This window comes from Mytilus edulis, chromosome 7 (assembly GCF_963676685.1).
Source record: "Mytilus edulis chromosome 7, xbMytEdul2.2, whole genome shotgun sequence".
NCBI classification, from domain to species: domain Eukaryota; kingdom Metazoa; phylum Mollusca; class Bivalvia; order Mytilida; family Mytilidae; genus Mytilus; species Mytilus edulis.
In genome coordinates this window covers 40,480,329-40,501,355 of record NC_092350.1, presented here as the reverse complement: position 1 = coordinate 40,501,355, position 21,027 = coordinate 40,480,329, and the positions used below count along the sequence as shown (strand labels likewise).

At 33.5% G+C, this 21,027-nt stretch overlaps 3 protein-coding genes across 5 annotated transcripts; all 3 read left to right on the top strand.

Annotated features, from left to right (window-relative positions):
• The first annotated feature begins 300 nt into the window (after nucleotides 1-300).
• On the top strand, nucleotides 301-2,899 carry LOC139481452 (uncharacterized). Its single transcript, XM_071264806.1, has 2 exons — nucleotides 301-336; nucleotides 1,087-2,899. The coding sequence occupies exon 2, from the start codon at nucleotides 1,097-1,099 to the stop codon at nucleotides 2,777-2,779; it is 1,683 nt and encodes a 560-aa protein (XP_071120907.1). The 5' UTR covers nucleotides 301-336; nucleotides 1,087-1,096; the 3' UTR covers nucleotides 2,780-2,899.
• Nucleotides 2,900-7,659: 4,760 nt separating this feature from the next.
• Nucleotides 7,660-16,585, top strand: LOC139481451 (uncharacterized). 3 transcript variants are annotated; one of them, XM_071264803.1, is made up of 3 exons: nucleotides 7,680-7,740; nucleotides 13,382-13,473; nucleotides 14,583-16,585. In XM_071264803.1, the coding sequence occupies exon 3, from the start codon at nucleotides 14,593-14,595 to the stop codon at nucleotides 16,273-16,275; it is 1,683 nt and encodes a 560-aa protein (XP_071120904.1). In that variant the 5' UTR covers nucleotides 7,680-7,740; nucleotides 13,382-13,473; nucleotides 14,583-14,592; the 3' UTR covers nucleotides 16,276-16,585. The 3 variants fall into 3 exon arrangements, with proteins under 3 accessions (XP_071120903.1, XP_071120904.1, XP_071120905.1); XM_071264802.1 differs by lacking the exon at nucleotides 13,382-13,473 and having other exon boundaries at nucleotides 7,660-7,740; XM_071264804.1 differs by lacking the exons at nucleotides 7,680-7,740; nucleotides 13,382-13,473 and adding an exon at nucleotides 13,779-13,808.
• Nucleotides 16,586-17,184: 599 nt separating this feature from the next.
• LOC139483120 (testis-specific expressed protein 55-like) lies at nucleotides 17,185-17,622 on the top strand. The gene has a single exon (XM_071267153.1). The coding sequence runs from the start codon at nucleotides 17,185-17,187 to the stop codon at nucleotides 17,620-17,622; it is 438 nt and encodes a 145-aa protein (XP_071123254.1).
• The last annotated feature ends 3,405 nt before the right edge of the window (nucleotides 17,623-21,027 follow it).

Below are 21,027 nucleotides of genomic sequence, written 5' to 3'. Positions count from 1 at the left end.
TGAACAAATAAAATACAGATAACACTTTAGAAATGAGGACGTGATTTAAATGATAGGGTTATTATTGGTGTTAACCGCACTTGAACTCGTAAATGCTCGTATAACATGGAAACATAATGCAGTGCGCATTGAAAACGGAATTGGTATGCAAAATATGTATTTTTGTTCTTTTTTTTCTTTAAAAAAAAATATGTAACAGTCTAGCATCAATTCATACTCAGTGTAATGAAATTTAAAAACTCCCGCGTTTAAATACTTGACATTAATCAACGTTATGTAACTCGTTTCCTGTCTTTACTTCCTGGTCGAATACCTGGGCGTTGTTACAGACTATAGGTAAACATTTTCTGTATTTGGTTATTTATCTGTTACATTCCATCAATTATTATGGTTTAAGACATTACTAGAGGAGGGCGAAAGATACCAGAGGGACAGTCACACTCATAGTTCGAAAATAAACTGACCATGTCATGGCTAAAAATCAAAAAGACAAACAGACAAGTTATAGGACACAAGACACAATACAGAAAACTAGAAGCCTAATCAACACGAACTCTACCAATAACATGGGGTGATCGAAGGTGATCCAGAAGGGTAAGCAGATCTTGCTCCACCTGTGGCACCCGTTGTGTTGTTCATCTTATTACAGACCCGGTAAAAAGTAAAATTTGGTAGGTCACATTCGTGAAAAGGGAACGGTATAGTAGTTACGGCAAAAGGAATATATCCGATATCATCTGTGAAATGGATATTTATTCCGTTCTAAGACGGTATCACGGATTCCCACAGTTTGATAAAAACCAAAAACGCTATGTATTTACCTTTTCATTGAATGGGTTACAGGATGTGTTTCGATAAAACTTGGTATAGATAACCGGACAAGTTTACTTTTGACTGAATAACGTACTTATCAGGTAAGTCTTATCACGAACTTTACCCATTATTCAGACTAGTAAAATCATCATGTATCTAAGTCTTTTAAAAATATTGATAAATAAACAACCAATATGCAATGTACTTAGTGTAATGACATGAACATTTTTCAGATCTAGTATAACAAAAAAAAATGTTCCCTATTTTTTGTAGAATATATTTGATGGCAGCTTCCCAGGAACTCTGTGATATCTGTGAACAACGACATGTTACCAAATCGTCAACTTTCTGGTGTCCCGAGTGTGAACAAGCATTTTGTGATGATTGTAACGCTTACCACGGATTTTCAAAGTTGTCTAAACATCACGTGACTGTATCGATTCAGGACCATTTGGCGATGTCTGCATCTATTTCACAAACCAGTAATACATGCATGGACCATAATGAACAATACCAAATGGTTTGCCAAGCTCACGATGAACTTCTCTGTCTTAAATGTATTGAGAAACATGATGGATGCAAAGGTATAATACCCATAAGTAAGGTTATAGAAAACGTTAAAATGTCGTCCCTTTTCCAAGAAACACAAAACAGTTTGAATGATATTAATAGAAATATAGAAATACTACAAAATGAATTGAAGAAACAACAAGGAGGTATAAAGCAGCAAGAAGAAACAATATTGTCCCAGATCAGCGAAACAAGGAACAAGATTAATAATCACTTAGATAAATTAGAAGAGAAGATCAGAAATGAAGTCTCTGAAATTACAGCAAAATTAAATAATGATATGAACCAAGCACTACAGATACTAGAAAGTAAGAATGGTGACACAAACAATGCTGAACAACAACTAAAAGACATTGAAAGATACGCTTCCGATCTTCAAACGTACCTTGGATTACGGAAGATCTCATCAGAAGCAGCAACTACTGAGTTGTACCTGCAGTCGATCATAAGAGATCATAGCTTGGATGAAATGACTTTGATCTTCAAAGTAGATGACAAAATAAGCAACATTACAAATAACAGCAAAAAATTTGGATCAGTTACGATACATAAAATACTATGTAAAATTGATCTCGTCAGGTATAAAAATAGACAGGCCCAGTTAGGGGATATAAAAATTAAAAAATCCATTGCTGATATCAAATTAAACCTAATCAAAGCCACAAAAATAGGAATTTTAGACATAAGAGGAATTGTTGTATTACCGAGTGGAAACATTGCAATAAGTGACTACATTACCGGAAATATAGCTGTCTTCAGAACTGATTGGAAAAGACATGGTAAAATCTCAGTCGAACCGGCCCATTCATTTGATGTAACGTTTATACATGATAAAACAATAGCTACAACGTCAAACTTGTGGAATGGTAATGGTGTCAATATTATCGATATTGAAACAGAAAGGATAACGGGGCATATATCAACAAACTCTAGATGCTATGGAATAATTTATCACAATGGTTCGTTGTATGTTTGTGCAAACAACATTGGTATTCTCAAACTCAACCCTCAGGACAGAAGTAGTACAGTTATAGTCCAGTCTAATTTACTTTCATGGTCCTACATTGAAATCTTTGATAACAAAATCTATTACACTAGTAATGAATCTGTTAAATGTTATGACATGCAGGGCAAACAGATCTGGAAATTTAAAGATGGGAACACACTGAAATGTCCACGTGGTCTAGCAGTAGATAGCAGTGGAAACGTGTATGTTGTTTGTTCAACATCACATCGCGTTGTGGTGATATCTCCCGATGGACAACAAAGCAGAGAGTTGTTGTCTCTGGATGATGGATTGGTAAACCCTAGTGCAATTCATTTCGATCGGAGAAGCAATTGTCTGTTGGTTGCAAACAAACAACAAACTGTTTTCACATATGAAACCATACATTAGTACTGTCTTTGCGAATCGTTGTAATTCATTTCACGATAAAAAGAAGTTTCTAAATCATTAGACTTATGTTTGTTTGATATATTGTAATTTTGTTTGAAGTAAAGATGAAACGTGAAACAACTTGCTCCATTTTTGTGAATTGAAGAAATGGCATTTTTTCTTAGTCTGCTGACAGGTAACAAATGTCGGAAATTGATCATTATATGCCTGTGTAAACCCGGAAACAAACTATTCATAATTGGCTTTTTAGCACGGACCATCCTGTATGCTCAATTGTTCAATATAGTTCTATTATCATATTTATTATTTTCGGGCAATTATCAGCATACCTACAATGTTGTCGTTCGTGTAGCACCTTCCATAGGTCCTAAACATATTGGTTATAATTCTTGAATGATTTTATTCGACAAGTTGTTAAAATGTTATCGAGGTGTTGTATTTAAACACGAAATAAGCGGTATAACGTATTACTTCTGTTGTTTATTACAATTCTTTTGAGGTAATAGAACATAATTTATTGTATTTCTTATAAATATTTAATGAACGATTTATTTTCATTTGCCGCTATCTAGGCACAATTTTCGTTTTTCAATGTAGTTTCGTTTTGTATGTTTTTAGTGTTTCCAGGCTTTGATATACACAGATGATAGCAATAATACTCTTATGTATGTATGTCTAGTAAACGCGATTAAATGTCCCTTTTCATTTTATCTTTTACCTGTAAATGTAAAAAAAATCTGTATTTGTTTTTCAAGATATGCTTTTAATATTATCACTTGAAACTCTCGATTTAATAGCTTCCGCGTAAGCAGCAATCCTCTATCAAAAGCAATTGTGAAATGAAATGCACGATAGTTGTTAGAATTAATTATGATCTTACTAAGACGAAAGCAGTATAACATAAGAAAGTAAAGAGGAGACACACTTTATCTGGAATCCATCGAATTCCCAGATTTGACGATGTAAGCATTGAAATGACAATCAATATCATATTTCTATGGAATAATAGTTCATATATAAAAGGAAAATGAGCTATGTTAAACAGAATGCTGCTATGTTTTTATTTTCCTCCTGGGTAAAAGAAATTATTCAGATAATCACTGAAACTCAATGGAGTAGAACCAAAAACATTTTGTTGGTTTTCAGAGATTTAAGCATCATTCAAAAGTTTCCTGTCAGGGTGTAAAAATAAAAACAGAAGCAGATGTGGTATGATTGCCAATGAGACAACTCTCCACAAGAGACCAAATGCCACAGAAATTATTAACTATAGGTCACCATACGGCCTTCCATTATAAGCAAAGCCCTTACCGCATAGTCAGCTATAGTCACGAAATGAGAAATGTAAAAACAATCAAACGAGAAAACTTATGGCCTAATGTATGTAAAAAAAAAATGAACGAAAAACAAATATGTAACATTTAAACAAACGACAACCACTGAGTTACAAAGTCCTAACTTGGTACAGGCACATACATACATAATGTGGCTTGGTTAATCATGGTTGCGTGCTCCCAACCCTCCCCCTAAACTGGGACTGTGGTGTAACAGTACAACAAAAGAACAAAATATAAACATCAGTCGAAAAAGTCATCAGATGGATACAAATAGAAATACATCTAACAAAAACAGAGATTGGTACTTCTATATCCCAACAACAATAAGACACTAAGTACTGATCTGAGAGTACACGCATGTTATAAGTGATCCTAATTGTTTGCAACTTTTTTGAAATCAGATTGTGCATCAAAATTCATCTACCATAGATTCATCAGCAACCAACCTGATGTATTGTTCTTCGGACTGTTTTTTTTTTTATGTTTTGTATAACGCAGCACTTTTCAATTGCTAGGTTTTCAGTTTCTTTATGATCTTTTAAGACTTATTATAGGAGATTTAAAACAAATATCGCTTGATCATAGACGATACATTAACAGCATTTGCGATTATCTCTCACTTGTATGAAAGTAATATAAATATCCATTATATTGTGTGACGAACAAACAGACATACTAGTAATATAAATAAATGTCAAAAATAAGGGTACAGGGATCATCTTAGCTGTATACTTATTATGGAACAGTTGACACTCACAGTCGTTGAATCTCTTTTTATAACCACAAGTTTTGTTATGATGCTGTTACTAGAATTCATGATTATGAATATATGACTAAAGTGGCATCATTCCGTTTTGATCGGTGAACAGTGTCCGAATATAACATCAGCGATCCTTTTAATATGACGACAAATGATAAGTGGTGAACAGCATTCAAAAATAATTCCTTAATAAAAAAGTTAAAAACACACATATTATCATAATAAGTATCTTCTTTATATATATTTTAATACATACTTACATGCTATAGATTCAAACATATTCTTTGCAAACTAATCAAATACAACAATAACTATTTATAAAAATAACAAAAAGTTATATGCAGATAGAACTGTATCAAATATGCACGTTTTTTAAAAGGAATTTTAAGGGTTAAGTACAAGTATTTCAGGTAGTCAGGATAAAAATTGCTGTAAAAAACTATATGTTCTCCGCTGTTAAGGCAATTTTGGTTAAGCCTGCAACTTTTGTCCCGCGGCGGCGGCGGCGGCGAATGCGTTAGCTAACTTCTTAAAAAGCTTTATATTTTAGAAGGTGGAAAACCTGGTTGCTTCATACTTTTATATAGATGCCTTATGTTACGAGTTTTCGTCTGTCACATGACCAGTGTCCTTGGCCGTATTTTCATGGTTCAGTGACAACTAGAAAAAAAGTTTAGATTTTTTGTAATGTTAATTCCTCTCTTATTTTAAGTTATATCGAATCTTAGCTTCAAACCTTGTAAGGTTCTCATGCCAGTTTCACTTGACCTCGACCTCATTTCATAGAGCAGTGAACAAAGTTAAGATTTGGTGGTCAAGTCCATGTTTCTTATACTATAAGAGTCTAGTATATTTGGTGTATGGAAGGAGTGTAAGGTGTACATGTCCAACAGGCAGGTATCATCTGACCTGGACCTCGTTGTCTTGGTTCAGTGATAAGAGTTAAGATTTTTAATTCCATCTGCTATTAAAAGACTTGTTTAAAGTTTGAAAGGATTGAAAGATATGTATATTGGTTTTTTTTAATAAAAATTGAAGTGTTCCCACTAGTCAGTTAAGATGGACTGAAATTTTTGGCTTGATCAAAATCATTGGAAAAAATGATAAAAGAGGGACAAATGATACCAAAGGGACGGTCAATACTGCCATTTGTTGTCACTAATAATACTAAGTTACAATGGCTACAGTATAGATTCAAACATCGAATCTTAGCTTCAAACAAATTTCTTCATAAAATTAAGATTTTTGATAATCCAAATTGTACAGTTTGTAAAAGAGAAATTGAAACATTAGAACATTTATTTTGGGAATGTGAACATACACAATTATTATAAGAACAGATTGAAAATTGGTTTCTGACCAATGGAATTAGTGTACTTTTTGCAAAAGAAGTTTGCTTTTTTTGGTAACATTGCAAAATATCAAAAGGCAAAAAATACTCTTTTTCTTACCATAAAGCAATATATTAATAATTCCAAATGTTTAAAAAAAATAAAATCAGTAAAAGAAAAGATGAAATATGTGTATGCAATGGACACAAATATTACTATAAAAAACAAATGTGAAAATCAGTTTCGCAGAGAATGAATTGTTTTTGATAGATTACTTAGTGAAGTACAAAAATTTATATACTTTACACTTAATATTATACATATTATAAATGAAAATTCTGTATTTACTATACTAAAATAGAATTCAATGTCTAGATGAATTATATTGAAAACTCACAACACTGTTCTCTCTCTCTCTCTCTCTCTCTCTCTCTCTCTCTCTCTCTCTCTCTCTCTCTCTCTCTCTCTCTCTCTCTCTCTCTCTCTCTCTCTCTCTCTCTCTCTCTCTCTCTCTCTCTCTCTCCGGTGTTCAAAACTGCTTTACTCTTTATCTTATATTTGTATATTATAAAAAATTGCTTCCTGATAGAAAAATGTATTGATTAGATAATATATATAGATTTATAAATTATATATTGCTATTATATATGTGTATATTATGTTGTAAATTGGAAGTTATAAATAAAAAATAAAAATAAAAAGTTTTTGTGTTTTGGTCTGATGTTCTTAAACTGTACACACTAGGTATAATGTATTTAGTGTATCGGATGATTGTAGGAGTACATGTCCAACTGACAGGTTTCATTTGACCATGACCTTATTTTCATGGTTCATTCTTCTAATACTATATGCAATAGGCTTACTATTTTTGGTATTAGGAAAGATTTTAAGATGTATATGTCAGTCTTTCAGGTCTAATTTGACCTTGACCTCATTTTCACGGTTCATTGCTCAATGTTGAGTTTTTGTGTTTTTGTCTGTTTTTCTTTAACTATAAGTAATAGGTCAACTATATTTGATGTATGGAATGATTGTAAGCAGGACATGTCTGCCTGGCAAGGGCCTTTATTTATCTGAACCTGACCTAATTTTCTTGGTTCATTAGTCAATGTTCATTTTTTTTGAAACTAAAAGCAATAGGTCAACTATAGATAGTTTATTGAATGATTGTAAGGTGAACATGTATTGCCCCTTTCAATTTATACGATCGTGGCCTCATTTTCTTGGATCATGTTAAGTTTATGGGATAGTTGTAGTAAAGCTTTATATTTAGGACTATAAACAAAATATCAGTGGTTAGTAAAGAAGGCGAGACATTTCAGCGTGTGCACTCTTGTTATAAGTGGCAATATATTTTTCCACTTGTTTTCTTGAACATAATCTTCTTTGATTATCAGATTGAGGACATTCAACATCTGCTGCATTTTTTTCTCGAGGTTTAAGAACTTTAAGTTAATCATATTCACGTAACTGTTTACATATTGTATACTTCCAGATCGAACAGATTTATTTTGATGTTGATTTACATTACAGGTAAACTTGTTTTTCTTAACATTTTTTCACTGTTTTATTATTTTTCATTTGGAATTTTAAAACCGTTTCTCGTTTAAAGTTTATCTATATATTAACTTTTTTATTAAATATATCAATGGCTGCTTTATGAGGTCTCGTTTAATATGCTGCCGAAAACCTTTGAATTATTTAAAACTTTTCGCTGTTTTGTATGGTTTATTGGGTTAAACCAACCAGGAACATTGATTTCATACGTATTTTTGCCTGGTTCGAAACATAATTTACAGATTCTTCATTATTTCACGTTTGAGACTGTTAAAGCTCTTATAAGAAAGTGTTGAACTACATGTTTAAGGTCATCTTTCTTGTATAAAATCAATATGCTTTCATTTTTATACGCATGAATTTAAAGACAATATACCATTGTTCTTCCGTCGTCAACACTTCGGACTATAACACGAAAATGCTTTTACCAATTTTCATAAAGATTTGGTGATTTTTTTGTATATCCGTGACGTAAACTTGCTTTCAAGTTTTATTTGTTTTAAAATTCTGTATTTCCGTGCTATGGGAATTTTTTCTCAGAAAATATGGAATTTTCAGTTTTCTGACTATAATTAATCAACTTTTAAGAAACCTTATTGAATTTTTTTAATATATATTGACATGAATTTTCATACGATTCTTTAACAATTTCTGATTTACGTTTTGAAGTATTAGGAATGTATTCATACAGAAGGGAATTTTCCACTTTTCAGACAAATGATCAAAAACTGCTATATTGATGAAGTGGTTTTAGTATTTCTATTGGATCATATAAATTCATATAAAGCATGAAGATCAGCTTAAAGGTTGATGGGCGTATTTTTTGCTCATGGCGTAGCTCTTTTAAAAATATTGAATAAGTTCGAGTAGACTCGGTACAGACAACTAGGGAACTTCCACTTTTAGCTATCTATGTTGTGGATTTATCCAAACAGGGAACATGTACATCTGATCGATTTTACGCATGATGAAAACCAATTATGCAATTTCTTTCTTATTTTAGAATACATTAAATGGCGGGATCTCAGCAACCTTGTGATATCTGTGATCATCGACATAATAAAAAAAACCGTCATTTGTCTGGTGTCCCGAATGCGAACAAGCATTTTGTGACGATTGCAAGAATTATCATGGATTGTCAAGGTTGTCCCAACATCACATGACTGTATCTATTCAGTCCTATTTATCAATGCCTTTATCGATTTCACAAAACAGTATTATGTGCCTGGAACATAATGAACAATACCAAAAGGTTTGCCAAGCTCACGATGAACTTGTATGTCCTTCATGCATTTTGAATCATGATGAATGCAAAGGGATAGTTCCACTTAAAAAGGTTATAGAACACGTTAAAAAGTCGTCACTTTTCCAAGAAACAAAACAAAGCTTAAAAGATATTGACCAAAGAAGTTAAGACTTTTTCCAACTGAATTTTATAGTTTGTTTTTATGTTGTACTGTTACCCCACTGTTTCATGGTAGGTGAGGTAGGGGGCCTTCAAACTATTGTCTAATTGTACAACACTTTTTATGTGCCTTTCCCAGGCCAGGAGCCTGTAGTTTAGTTGTTGCTGTGTTACAAATTTGTTTTTCGTTCATTATTTTTTTTTACATGAATTGGGCTGTTAGTCTTTTTGTTTGAATTATTTTACATATATCATCTCGGTGCATTTTATAGCTGACTATGCGGTATGAGGTTTATTCGTTGTAAAAGATCATACGGTGACCTATAATTGATCATTTCTGTATCATTTGGTCTCTCGTGTAGAGTTGTCTCATTGGCAATCATACTACATTTTGATATGTATAGTAACATAAACGGTACAAATTGCACTGCTCCAGATTTACATTTCGACTATAAATGTCTTCAATAAGGAGGGGTTTGCGCAGAAATTGGCTTTCTCCATGAGTACTTTTACCTTGTTTCTTTTAATGAGCTTAATCTTATTCACTATGTATGCTAGGCGAGCAATATGTATATAATTATTTGCAAAACTTGTACATACTACATTTGACCATGACCTTATTGTTTACTTTCAACATTCATAAATACAAGAAGTTCATTCCAATGTACCAGTCTCACACCTCTGGAATTTTCTGTCACTAGATTATTTCTGTTTTAATTCATCAACTTTGTACGATTTCAAAGAAATGTCACCACATTATTAAAGAAATTAACAAATTTAGATATAGACTGGAATAGGGTTGATATTTTCGTAATTTCATCTTATTGGTATTTTCTGATAGAATCAATATGGTTCTTCACAAAACAATAATTCTCATAACCCGAAACAAAAAATATATATCTTTGATTCCAATTTTTATAGAAAAAAAGCTCTGTTTAATGAGATGGTAAAGTTGATACCTCAATTGAGCATTTGGAGCCGTACAAAAATCAATTTCCTAATGCTGCTGCAAAATTGCATAAATTGTGATCAAAGATTTTGCGAGAGATTTTTAGAATTTTTAAGAATCCACATCTGATTGACATCATTAGTTGAATAATACTATAGTAATTTTTTTTAGTACTAAGAGAATGGTTGAATTATCTTTAGCTACTGAAATTCGTTATTTTTATTGACTCTGTGTTATCAAAGACAAATGATAGAATGACAATCTTATCATTATACCAATGATTGCAAAAAAAAAAATAAGAACCTGTCATTGAATAATTTGTCAGACTTGAATTGTTATTCTTAATTTAAACGAATAAGATTAAGTATGCATTGTTTTCCCGTTTAAATGGTTTTACGCTATTCATTTTGGAGCCCTTATAGCTTGCTGTTCAATGTGAGCCAAGGCTCCGTGTTGAAAACCGTACTTTGTCCTATAATGATTTCTCTTACAAATTGTGACTTGGATGGAGTGTTGTTTCATTGGCACTAATACCACATCTTCTTGTATCTATTGATTTTACATCGGCAATGTTTTCAATAGATAATTATAATTTAACAAATGAAGATTGTACGAAGATCAGTTAATAAGTCAAATAAAATGTACAGACGACACATTTTAAAACATTTGTTATTTGTGTATTTGGAAAGCTTCCATCATTTAATTTAGACTTTGAATTAAAAGATAACAGATTCTGAAGGAAGATGACATGTTCCTTCTTTTTATTCATTTGATTCTGATAACTAAACTTAAACATTGCCAAAGAAAACCTTGTACTCCACATTGTCTTTAATGGTAAGATGATATGGTCACACATTTTAAATTCGCTTTCAAATTAATCTTTTATTACTCGAACAGTAATCTTTTATATTATGGTTTAACTATTTATCGATTATTTTCCAAAAAAAAATGGGACTGCGTATTCAAATTCTTAGATAATTTTCATCATTCATAACAAGATAAGTTAATCATATTGACTTCTATATATACATCTGGTGATCCGTTTATTTGGCAATCGCAATGGCCGACCAATAGACAGAAATCAACAGAAGGCAACCAATGGATCTTCAACACTTGAGTGAAAATCTTACACCGGAGGCGGGCTTCAGTTGGCACCCTTGTCTTTGTCTGGTATATCTTCTCTTGATGAAAAATGCTTTTAAGAATTAATAATTTTGAATGTTTGCCTTATTACCATTGGTTCTTTATGAACGATTCTCTTTGATTGAAGTGTAGTAATGCTGTCATTATTATCCTTTGTGTGTTTGATGCAAGTAAAAAAAAACACTTCATGTAGTTTCTAGTGCCACTGTGGTCATCATATTGTGTAGTAACTATGCTTTTATTGTATTTCTCGTAAGCACGCCAAACCTCACGTTGTGTATCTTACTTTTTTTTAGTATTTTGCCGCATCAGCATGGTTTCCAATTTTTGTAGTCTTTTAAACAACCTATCTCGTTTTCGCATAAGTTGTTTCATGTCTGTATTAAGCAATGACCATTCATCTTTATTCCTTGCTGCTTTGTGAGATATGTTATTCTTGATACTTTCCTATAACTTTTTCTGGAATATATTCTAAATATTCTCTACTAATCTTCCCTATCTTACCATATCTGGTAGTGACTTATTGATGATTATGATGTCTATTTTTACATTCTCCGAGTTTCTTTTGCCATATAATGGTGTCTGTAAGCTTTTTGGTGATGTCTAGCTGGTATTATATTGATTCCAGATATGCTATTTCGTGATATGGTATACCTGGTATGATCTTAGTCCTACTGATACTAGATGGATGGCTTGTAAGATGTAATTGTCTTTCTCTCGACTAGTTGAGTAAAACCACAATCATGTAGTATGTAATTAAAGTTATAGTGTATAGTTGGACACTGGGAATATGGTTTAGGTTTTTTTTTCATCCAATTCCATCCTGGCAGGTTGACACCTCCAGCAGACAATATAAATGCATTGTTTATTCTTGATGCTCTTCCTATGCACCTACCAAACTGAATTATGTTTTTTTCGTTTGATATCCAAGGGTTGTATAGGAGAATATGTAAATGGGTTTTTATCAAACTAGCTCTAATTTGCACCATATCGTTTCGCCGTCAGTTTGCAATTCTGGAGCTGATGTAGTTATATATATATTCTTTACTGCTTTGAATATATCTCCTTCTGATAGGTTTCTGTCATTTCTAGATATATTTTATTCGTGTGGAAAGATCCGAGAATCTTTTATGTCAATGACTATGTACCAATGATAATATCCAGGGCTGTAGTATCAATAAGATAGTCAAGTTGAGGTTGCTTTCTTTTGAATAATTGAAAATCTCAAATGTTATTGTGATTAAGTCGTCTTGTTGCTGATTTTATTGGTTTAAATGCATGAATGGTTTGCATCTGGTTTGTTGGTTAGGGACTTTCTTGAGGTGATTCGGACATGATATCAAAATGTTTTGAAGTGCTGAAAACCATAGAAAAATCCGAATGTTGAATAAATCGGAAAGTTATACATGCAATGTAAAAGACCATTTTCGAGTTTGTCTGTCACCGGAAAATACTCGTTAACTATGCGCGCCTTTATGACGTCATTTTTCAGATATTAACGTTCACCAAACGTCTTAGTGATCGTCATTGTGCAGGATAAACTAGAAATAATGTTTGTTCTGTAGGTACTTGATCATAATTCCCTAATGACACCAGTGCTGATTGTCAATTATGAGAATTTAATTTGCCAAAAAAGTCGTGCAATATAGCATATCATAGTTTTCCAGCCACTTGCTCAACATTGGAACGGAAGAGACGACGCCCCTAAACGCACGGATGACTTACACTAAAAGTAAAGTTTTTGATGGAAATGCATTGAACTCGAAAGTTGTCTATTCAATGCAGCTGCAGAGTCATTGATAAAGGTACATACTTGGTGACATTGACTGACAACATGATACCATTGGTTACAAGTATATATATTGCATTCAATGCCTTTATCGTCCCATTTAGCAGGTTTATCACAGGTACCACTCGAATAGCTTGGTTCGAATTGAGATGGTCCAGGGTTCGTATTGGAATCATTTCATAAAGTGATGAGAATCATGGCAAAATATGCTTGTGTTGATACTGGTATGAAAAAGAGTAAAATAACACCTTGAAAATTGGTCCTATTTGTGATCTAATTACTAATGAACATGCTGGAATATTGATTATGGTTTTTTGTTTTCATTGTTTAGCCTTAGTCGTACCTAGAGTCGTACAGTTTCCGACCAGAGACCCATGTAAGAGTATTTACAGTAAGGTGAACAACGTGGATTATACTTACATGGTAACCGTATTATTCGCAACCTTATCAAACTTAAACAATAGATATGTGTAAACAAAAAACTTGTAAATAGATAAAACTTTACCAAATATGTACGTGTTTTAATTATCTTTGGGGTGAAAATTTATAATAATTAATTTGTTCCACTGGTATGAATGGCAAGGTATTTATTTTCTTTCCTTGTTTCTGCAGCAGGAACGTATGATTTGATTATCCGATTATTGACATCAATCAATGAATTCAAAATCTGCCGCGTTTTATTACTTGAAGTTTATCAAATTTACCTGGTGTGTATTTCCTGGTCGAATACATTCATTTGGTGTTGTAACAGACTGCAGGTAAACATGCTTTTTAAATGATTGTTTTCTGTTTTAATATTTATCCTTTCACATTTCTTCAAATTGTTCTTGATCAAGACGACAGAGATTATTCATACACTTTAGTCAATATTCTTGTGTAAAATGATCGATCTATATATATCTATGTATTAACCTTTTTTGATAAATGAATCAAATGAATGAATTCGTGAGGTCTTGTTTACTATGATGCAGACAACCTCGGAAATGTTTACGTTTTTGTGTTTCCTGTTGACATATTATGTTATACAGTTGTCCGCCCGTCTATCTGTCGTCAAAACTTCAAACAATAATTCAAAAATGCTGTCACTATTGTCATGCAATGTCTGCAATTTGGTTATTTGTGTTAATCCCATTTGATTACTATTTATTTTAAGTTTCCGATTTTTAACTTGGTAGCTTTAATAGTGTCAAATTGTCCATGTTTTGTTTCAATAGGAACTACTGTGTGAGCATGTCTTTTTGGGGCATTGGGCGCTCGGTTTGGCTTATACTTGAGCAATGTTCATAATATTTCTTGATAATCAAATAAATTAATCCAAAACTTTAATTCGAGTTAAAGTGAGAAAGCGTATATGCGCCCTTGGTACAACTTTTTATATTGAATACGTTTCTTTCAGATTCCGTACAGAAAACCTGCCGAAATTTTACATTTCGCTGCAAGGCTTTTTTTGAGATTGATCAAAACAAGGAGAATTAAAGTTTTTTTTCGATATAACGCTTGGTGATGAAAATATGCAGTGTCTTTTTTTTCAGAATACTTTAAATGGCGGCATCTCACCAACTTTGTGATATCTGTGATCATCGACATATTACAAAACCATCCACAGTCTGGTGCCCCGAATGTGAACAAGCATTTTGTGACGACTGTACTGATTATCATGGCTTTTCAAGGTCGTCCAAACATCACGTTACTGTATCGATTCAGGATTACTCGGCAATGTCTTCGATTTCTCAAACGAGTAATATGTGCAATGAACATAATGAACAATACCAAATGATTTGCAAAGCTCACGATGAACTTCTCTGCCTGAAATGTATTGAGAATCATGATGAATGCAAAGGTATAGTACCCCTTAGTAAGGTATTAGAAAACGTTAAAAAGTCGTCACTATTCCAAGAAACAAAACAAAGCTTGAAAGATATTGATCAAAACATCAAAACTCTACAAAGTGAATTAAAGAAGCAACAAGAAAGTTTAGAGAGACAGGAAGAAAACATTTTAGCCCGGATCATAGAAACAAAGAAAAAGATTAATGACCAGTTCGATAAATTGGAAAAGAAGATAAGAAATGAAATCATCGAGATAACAAGTGAATCAAATCATAGTATTAAACAAACATTACAGATGCTAGAAAGCAGCAATACTAATACACATCATGCTGAAAAACAATTACATGACATAGACAGGTACGGTACTGACCTTCAAACGTACCTTGGATTGAGGAAGATCTCGTCAGAAGCAGCAACTACTGAGTCGTACCTGCAGTCGATCATTGAAGACCACAGCGTGGATGAAACCACTTTACTCCTTAACATTGATGACAAAATTGATACCATTTGTGATGATATTACAACTTTTGGGTCAGTGGAATTACAGAAAACTCCTTATAAACTTTCCCTTATTAGACACAAAAATAAAGAAGCTCAAATTGTAGAGACTAGGATTAAATCCATTGGTGATATTAAGTTAAGGCTAGTGAAAACTATAAAACACGAGTTTTCAGACATTAAAGGCATTGTTGCACTACCTAGCGGAAATATTGCAATTAGTGGTCAGAGTACAGGAAATGTTGCTATCTTCAGTACTAACAGGAAGATACCAAGTAAAGTCTCTGTAAAGCCTGCCAATGCATTTGATGTAACATATATAGACGATATAACCGTGGCTACAACGTCAGATATTGGTTCGCGTATAGGTGTCAATATAGTAGATATTTCTCTAGAAAAAGTAACAAAGTATATTCCAACAAAATATAAATGCTATGGAATAACACACCACAATGGGTCATTGTTCGTGTGTGCTTTCACCGAGGGCATTTTCAAACTTAACCTCCTAGACGGCAGCAGTACTCTTATCATCAGATCTGATTTACCTTCATGGTCTTATATTGAAATTTTTGATAACATCATTTATTATACTAACGATGGTACGAGAACTGTAACGTCTTGTGACATGAACGGGAAGGAAATTTGGACATTTAAAAATGAAAGAATATTGAAATATCCACATGGCATAGCAGTTGATAATAGTGGAAACGTGGACGTTGCTTGTTCAAAATCACATCACGTTGTGGTGATATCACCTGATGGACAACATTGCAGAATACTTTTGTCGCAAGATGATGCATTGAGAAATCCTTGTGCGATTCATTTCGATAGAAAAGGCAAGCATCTATTGGTTATTAATAACTATGGTGACTATTTTATATATGATGGTATCGATTAGAAAGTTCTATATTCGCAACATGCATATTCAAGATGTAACAAGAACTAGCATAAATTTTTTGGAATTATGCAGTTTCTTTTTTGCTGCTTCGTCCGTTATCTTTTTTTCCTGTAAGATTACATTTTCTCAAAAATATTACTTAAATTTTATGATCATGTATAAGCAGTTAGTTACGTCGAAAAGATCGTAGAACAGTTATTTTAAGCATACAAACAATAATTGAATTACTACATTCAATACTTTACGTTCAACTTTCAACATTGAAATTGTAGTTGTTGCAAATTAAAGCAATACAGCATAATATCAAAAATTGACATGTATTATTTATTCAATTGACATATAATTAATACATATTACTTTCACGTAAATATTAAGAATTAGGCCCAAGTATAGAATACGTTTAAGTAGTTCCGGCAATATTCGAAATATCCATACGCCAATACTTTAAATATGTTTAGGCGCGCAACAATCTGAAGGCCTAGTTCCGGCAATAATCGAAATATTCATTCGCTGAAACATTAAATATGTTCTTGTGGGTCGGTGTTTTTGGGGGTTAACATAACAGCTGTTAATATGTCAATGTGGATAGGGACTAGCATGAGGTTGGATACTCAATTAAATAGTCAGCAAGTTTACAGGTCAGCAGGTCGACAGGTCAGCAGGTCGTCAGGTCGACAGGTCAGCAGGTCGACAGGTCAGCAGGACAACAGGTCAGAAGATGTTTCATGTTATCCATAGATTATTAGTCATTAAGTCAGTATGTTGTGTAGAGGGAAGGTTTGGTACTCAGTTAAATAGTCAGCAAGTCGACAGGTCAGCAGGTTGACAGGTCAGCAGGTCGACAGGTCAGCAGGTCGTCAGGTCGACAGGTCAGCAGGTCGACAGGTCAGCAGGACAACAGGTCAGAAGATGTTTCATGTTATCCATATATCATTAGTCATTAAGTCAGGATGTTGTGTAGAGGGAAGGTTTGGTACTCAGTTAAATAGTCAGCAAGTCGACAGGTCAGCAGGTCGACAGGTCAGCAGGGCGACAGGTCAGCAGGTCGACGGGTCAACAGGTCAGCAGGTCTACAGGTCGACAGGTCAGCAGGTCGACAGGTCAGCAGGTCGACATGTCAGCAGGTCGACATGTCAGCAGGACGACAGGTCGACATGTCAGCAGGTTGACAGGTCAGCAGGTCGACAGGTTAACAGGTCGACAGGTCAGCAAGTCGACAGGTCGACAGGTCAGCAAGTCGACAGGTCGACAGGTCAGCAGGACGACAGGTCGACAGGTCAGCAGATGTTTCATGTTATCCATAGATTATTTGTCATTAAGTCAGGATGTTGTGTAGGGGGGAGTTGAGTACTCAATAAAAATAGTCAGCAAGTCGACAAGTCAGCAATTGAACTGTATCGTATTGTGTTACTGCTTGTTGGGTGTTAGTTTCTTTTTTAAACAGTCACCATTGACCTATCGACCTGTCGGCCTGTCGGCCTGTCGACCTGTCAACCTGTCTACATGTCGACCTATCGACATGTCGGCCTGTCGACCTGTCGACCTGTCGATCCCAACTTAATATGGCGATTAAACATAACTACAATCTTCAAATAAAAAACCTGGAAAATAATTTAACTTGTATAAAAACCGATTTACTTCATTTGACTTAAATATAAGTCCGATGGTACTACAATTATGTAATTTGTATCAGAACCGATTTACTTCATTTGACTTAAATATCAGTCCGATGGTACTACAATCACGTATTCTATACTTGATCCAAGAATTAAAAGGTGTTTCACAAAAGCACAATCACAGAATGTTTCCAAAAAAGTATCATTTTAACCAATATAATTTAACAAAAATGAGACTATCCTTCACAAGAGACAAAAGACAAAATGACACAGAAATAAACAATTTTATCTCATCGGACGGCCCTCAACAATGAGCAAACCCATTGCCCGACATGACAAATGTAAAACAATTCAAACTAGAAAACTAGTAGACTGTTTAATGTACAAAAGAATGAACGAAAAACTAATATGCAACACAGCAATAAACGACAACTACTGAATTACAGGCTCCTGACTTTGGACAGAAACATACCTATAGAATGTGGCGGGATTAAACATATTAGCGGGATCACAACCCTCCCTTTCACCTGTAACAGTGGTGTAACAGTAAAACATAACAACAAACTAAAACCATCAGCCATAAAGGGCTTAAAGAAGGGGCGAACGATTCCAGAGGGGCATTCAAACTTATATATAAAAAATAAACTGACAACGCCATGGCTAAAAAAAAAAGACAAACAGCAGGATAATAGTACACAAAACACAACATAGAAAACTAAAGACTAAGCAACACGAACCCCACCAAAACTGGGTTTGTTCTCAGGTGTTCTCATGTGCTCTGGAAGGGTAAGCAGATCCTGTTCCACATGTGGCACTCTTCGTGTTGCTCATGTTATTACAACCCCTGTAATTTGTCTTATTCGCAAGGTTACATTCGTCCAAAGAGAACGGGGATGTAGTTACGATATTCGGAACATATCCAATATAATCTGTGAAACGGATATTCCATTACGGTCAATCAACTCGTGATGGTGTCAGTAAAAATGTAACGAGTGATTTCGAATATCGGTATGAAAATGAGACTGTTCTATGACGGCTTTTATTTATTGAAGGCACTAATTTATAAAATACAAAAATTATTGTATTTATTGGCTCTTAGTAATGTTCGATAGCGTATTTGAATAAAATTTCAAAGACTTAAATTTACTACAATACAAACAATTCTTAGCTCTATTTTAGAACATGTAATTTAAACTTGTTGAAATGAAGTTAGTTTCACTTTGAAATTTGTCAAAGTAAGCTTTAAGAATTCCTTTTTTTAAATTAGATTTATTATGCATGTCTCTATACTTAGTATGCGACGCGTAACAGTTTATAAGTAGGTGTTCTCTTATATGCATTTTATACGGTGCATTTGTTAGGGATATATTTCAGATTTCATTTATGAAAGGAAATCTATAGAGCAGAAATTTGATTTTTTGTGTATCAGTTTAAAATGTAGATTCAAATATTTTTCACTTCAAACGATAAAGTAAAACTCCTTCAAAACTTATATATGATGTATAGTTCGGCGTCAGCAAAAAAGAAGCCAAGGAAAGTGTTTATCTCTTCTTCACAAATACGTATTTCATTGAATCTCAATATTTATCATGTTTATAATTTTTCTAACAATGACGTTCTACCTCCATAAGCCTGCAAATGTCATGGCGGGTCACATATAGTCTCATTTTTAGATAGACTCTTGAATTTCAAGAGTCAATAGGATGAACGGATCATATAAACCGGAGGGAAAATATGATACAAGCCCGAACGAAAAAATATAAACAAGTCTAAATTGAAAACTACGTTCAAACCTATGATTGCGTTGGAAACAAACCGCAATTTTTATACGTGTGCATGTAAAACAAATTTCATTATAAAAGGGTCTAAATACAGCACAAACAACATTTTCCAAAAGACCAAAAAAATGAAAAAGTATATTTAAACTGATATTCTTTGACCCTGCTGACTGCCATTGGCGATTGCCAAATGAAATCGATCACAAGATGTAACAAAATGGATCTTAATATAACTTTGATACTAAACAGAAAACAATCAACTAGTGGCCAAGATGTAATGCCACAAACATAAGATGTCAATATTTTTTTTGTACACCAGATCCGGATTTCGACAATAAATGCCTCTTCAGTGATGGTTGGGATCGAAACGGTATTTGGAAGGCCATATATAGTTTACCCTCATTTTTAGGTAGACTCTTCAATTTCAAGAGTCAATAGGATGAACAGGTCATATAAACCGGAGGGAAGATATGATACAAGCCCGAACGAAAAAATATAAACAAGTCTAAATTGAAAACTACGTTCAAACCTATGATTGCGTTGGATAAAAACTGCAATTTTTATACGTGTGCATGTTGTAGAAGGGTCTAAAAACAGCAAAAACAACATTTCCCAAAAACCAAAAAAAGTGAAAAGGTATATTTAAACAAAACGCATTTGACTAACAGGTCGAAAAACTTATGTTCTTTAACCCTGCTGACTGCCATTGGCGATTGCCAAATAAAATTGATCACAAGATGTAACAAAATGGATCTTAATATAAATTTAATACTAAACAGAATTTTTTTGTAACTTGTGGCCACAATGTTATGCCACAAACATACGGTGTCACTATTTTTTAAGTACACCAGATCCGGATTTCGACAATAAATGTCTCTTCAGTGATGTTAGGGATCGAAACGGTATTTGGAAGGCCATATAAAAAGTACCCTCATTTTTAGAAAAAAGTACCCTCATTTTTAGATAGACTCTTGAATTTTAAGAATATACCAAAAGCTATTTCAATTTAAGACCCTAGGTGGTCGAGTGGTCTAGCGCGTCGGTCACAGTGCAATGCGATTTGTTGCCATGATATCTCAATAGCATTAGTTCGAGTACCGCCAAAGGAAGAACAAAAAATGTCCTAACAAAAAGTTACAGATATAACTTAGTTTTGCTGATGTTTAGACGAGTTATATTTATTACGATATATAAGATAAAATACGGTTTGATTGCCAATGAAACAACTCTTCACTAGAGACCAAAAGGTTTAGTAAGTAAACTCATCATATATGTTTATTTTTTACAAAAAGTTCTAAGTAACCTGTAAATTCCAAAACACCTCGTGCTGAGTCACTAAAGTCGAGCGCACCCTAAAA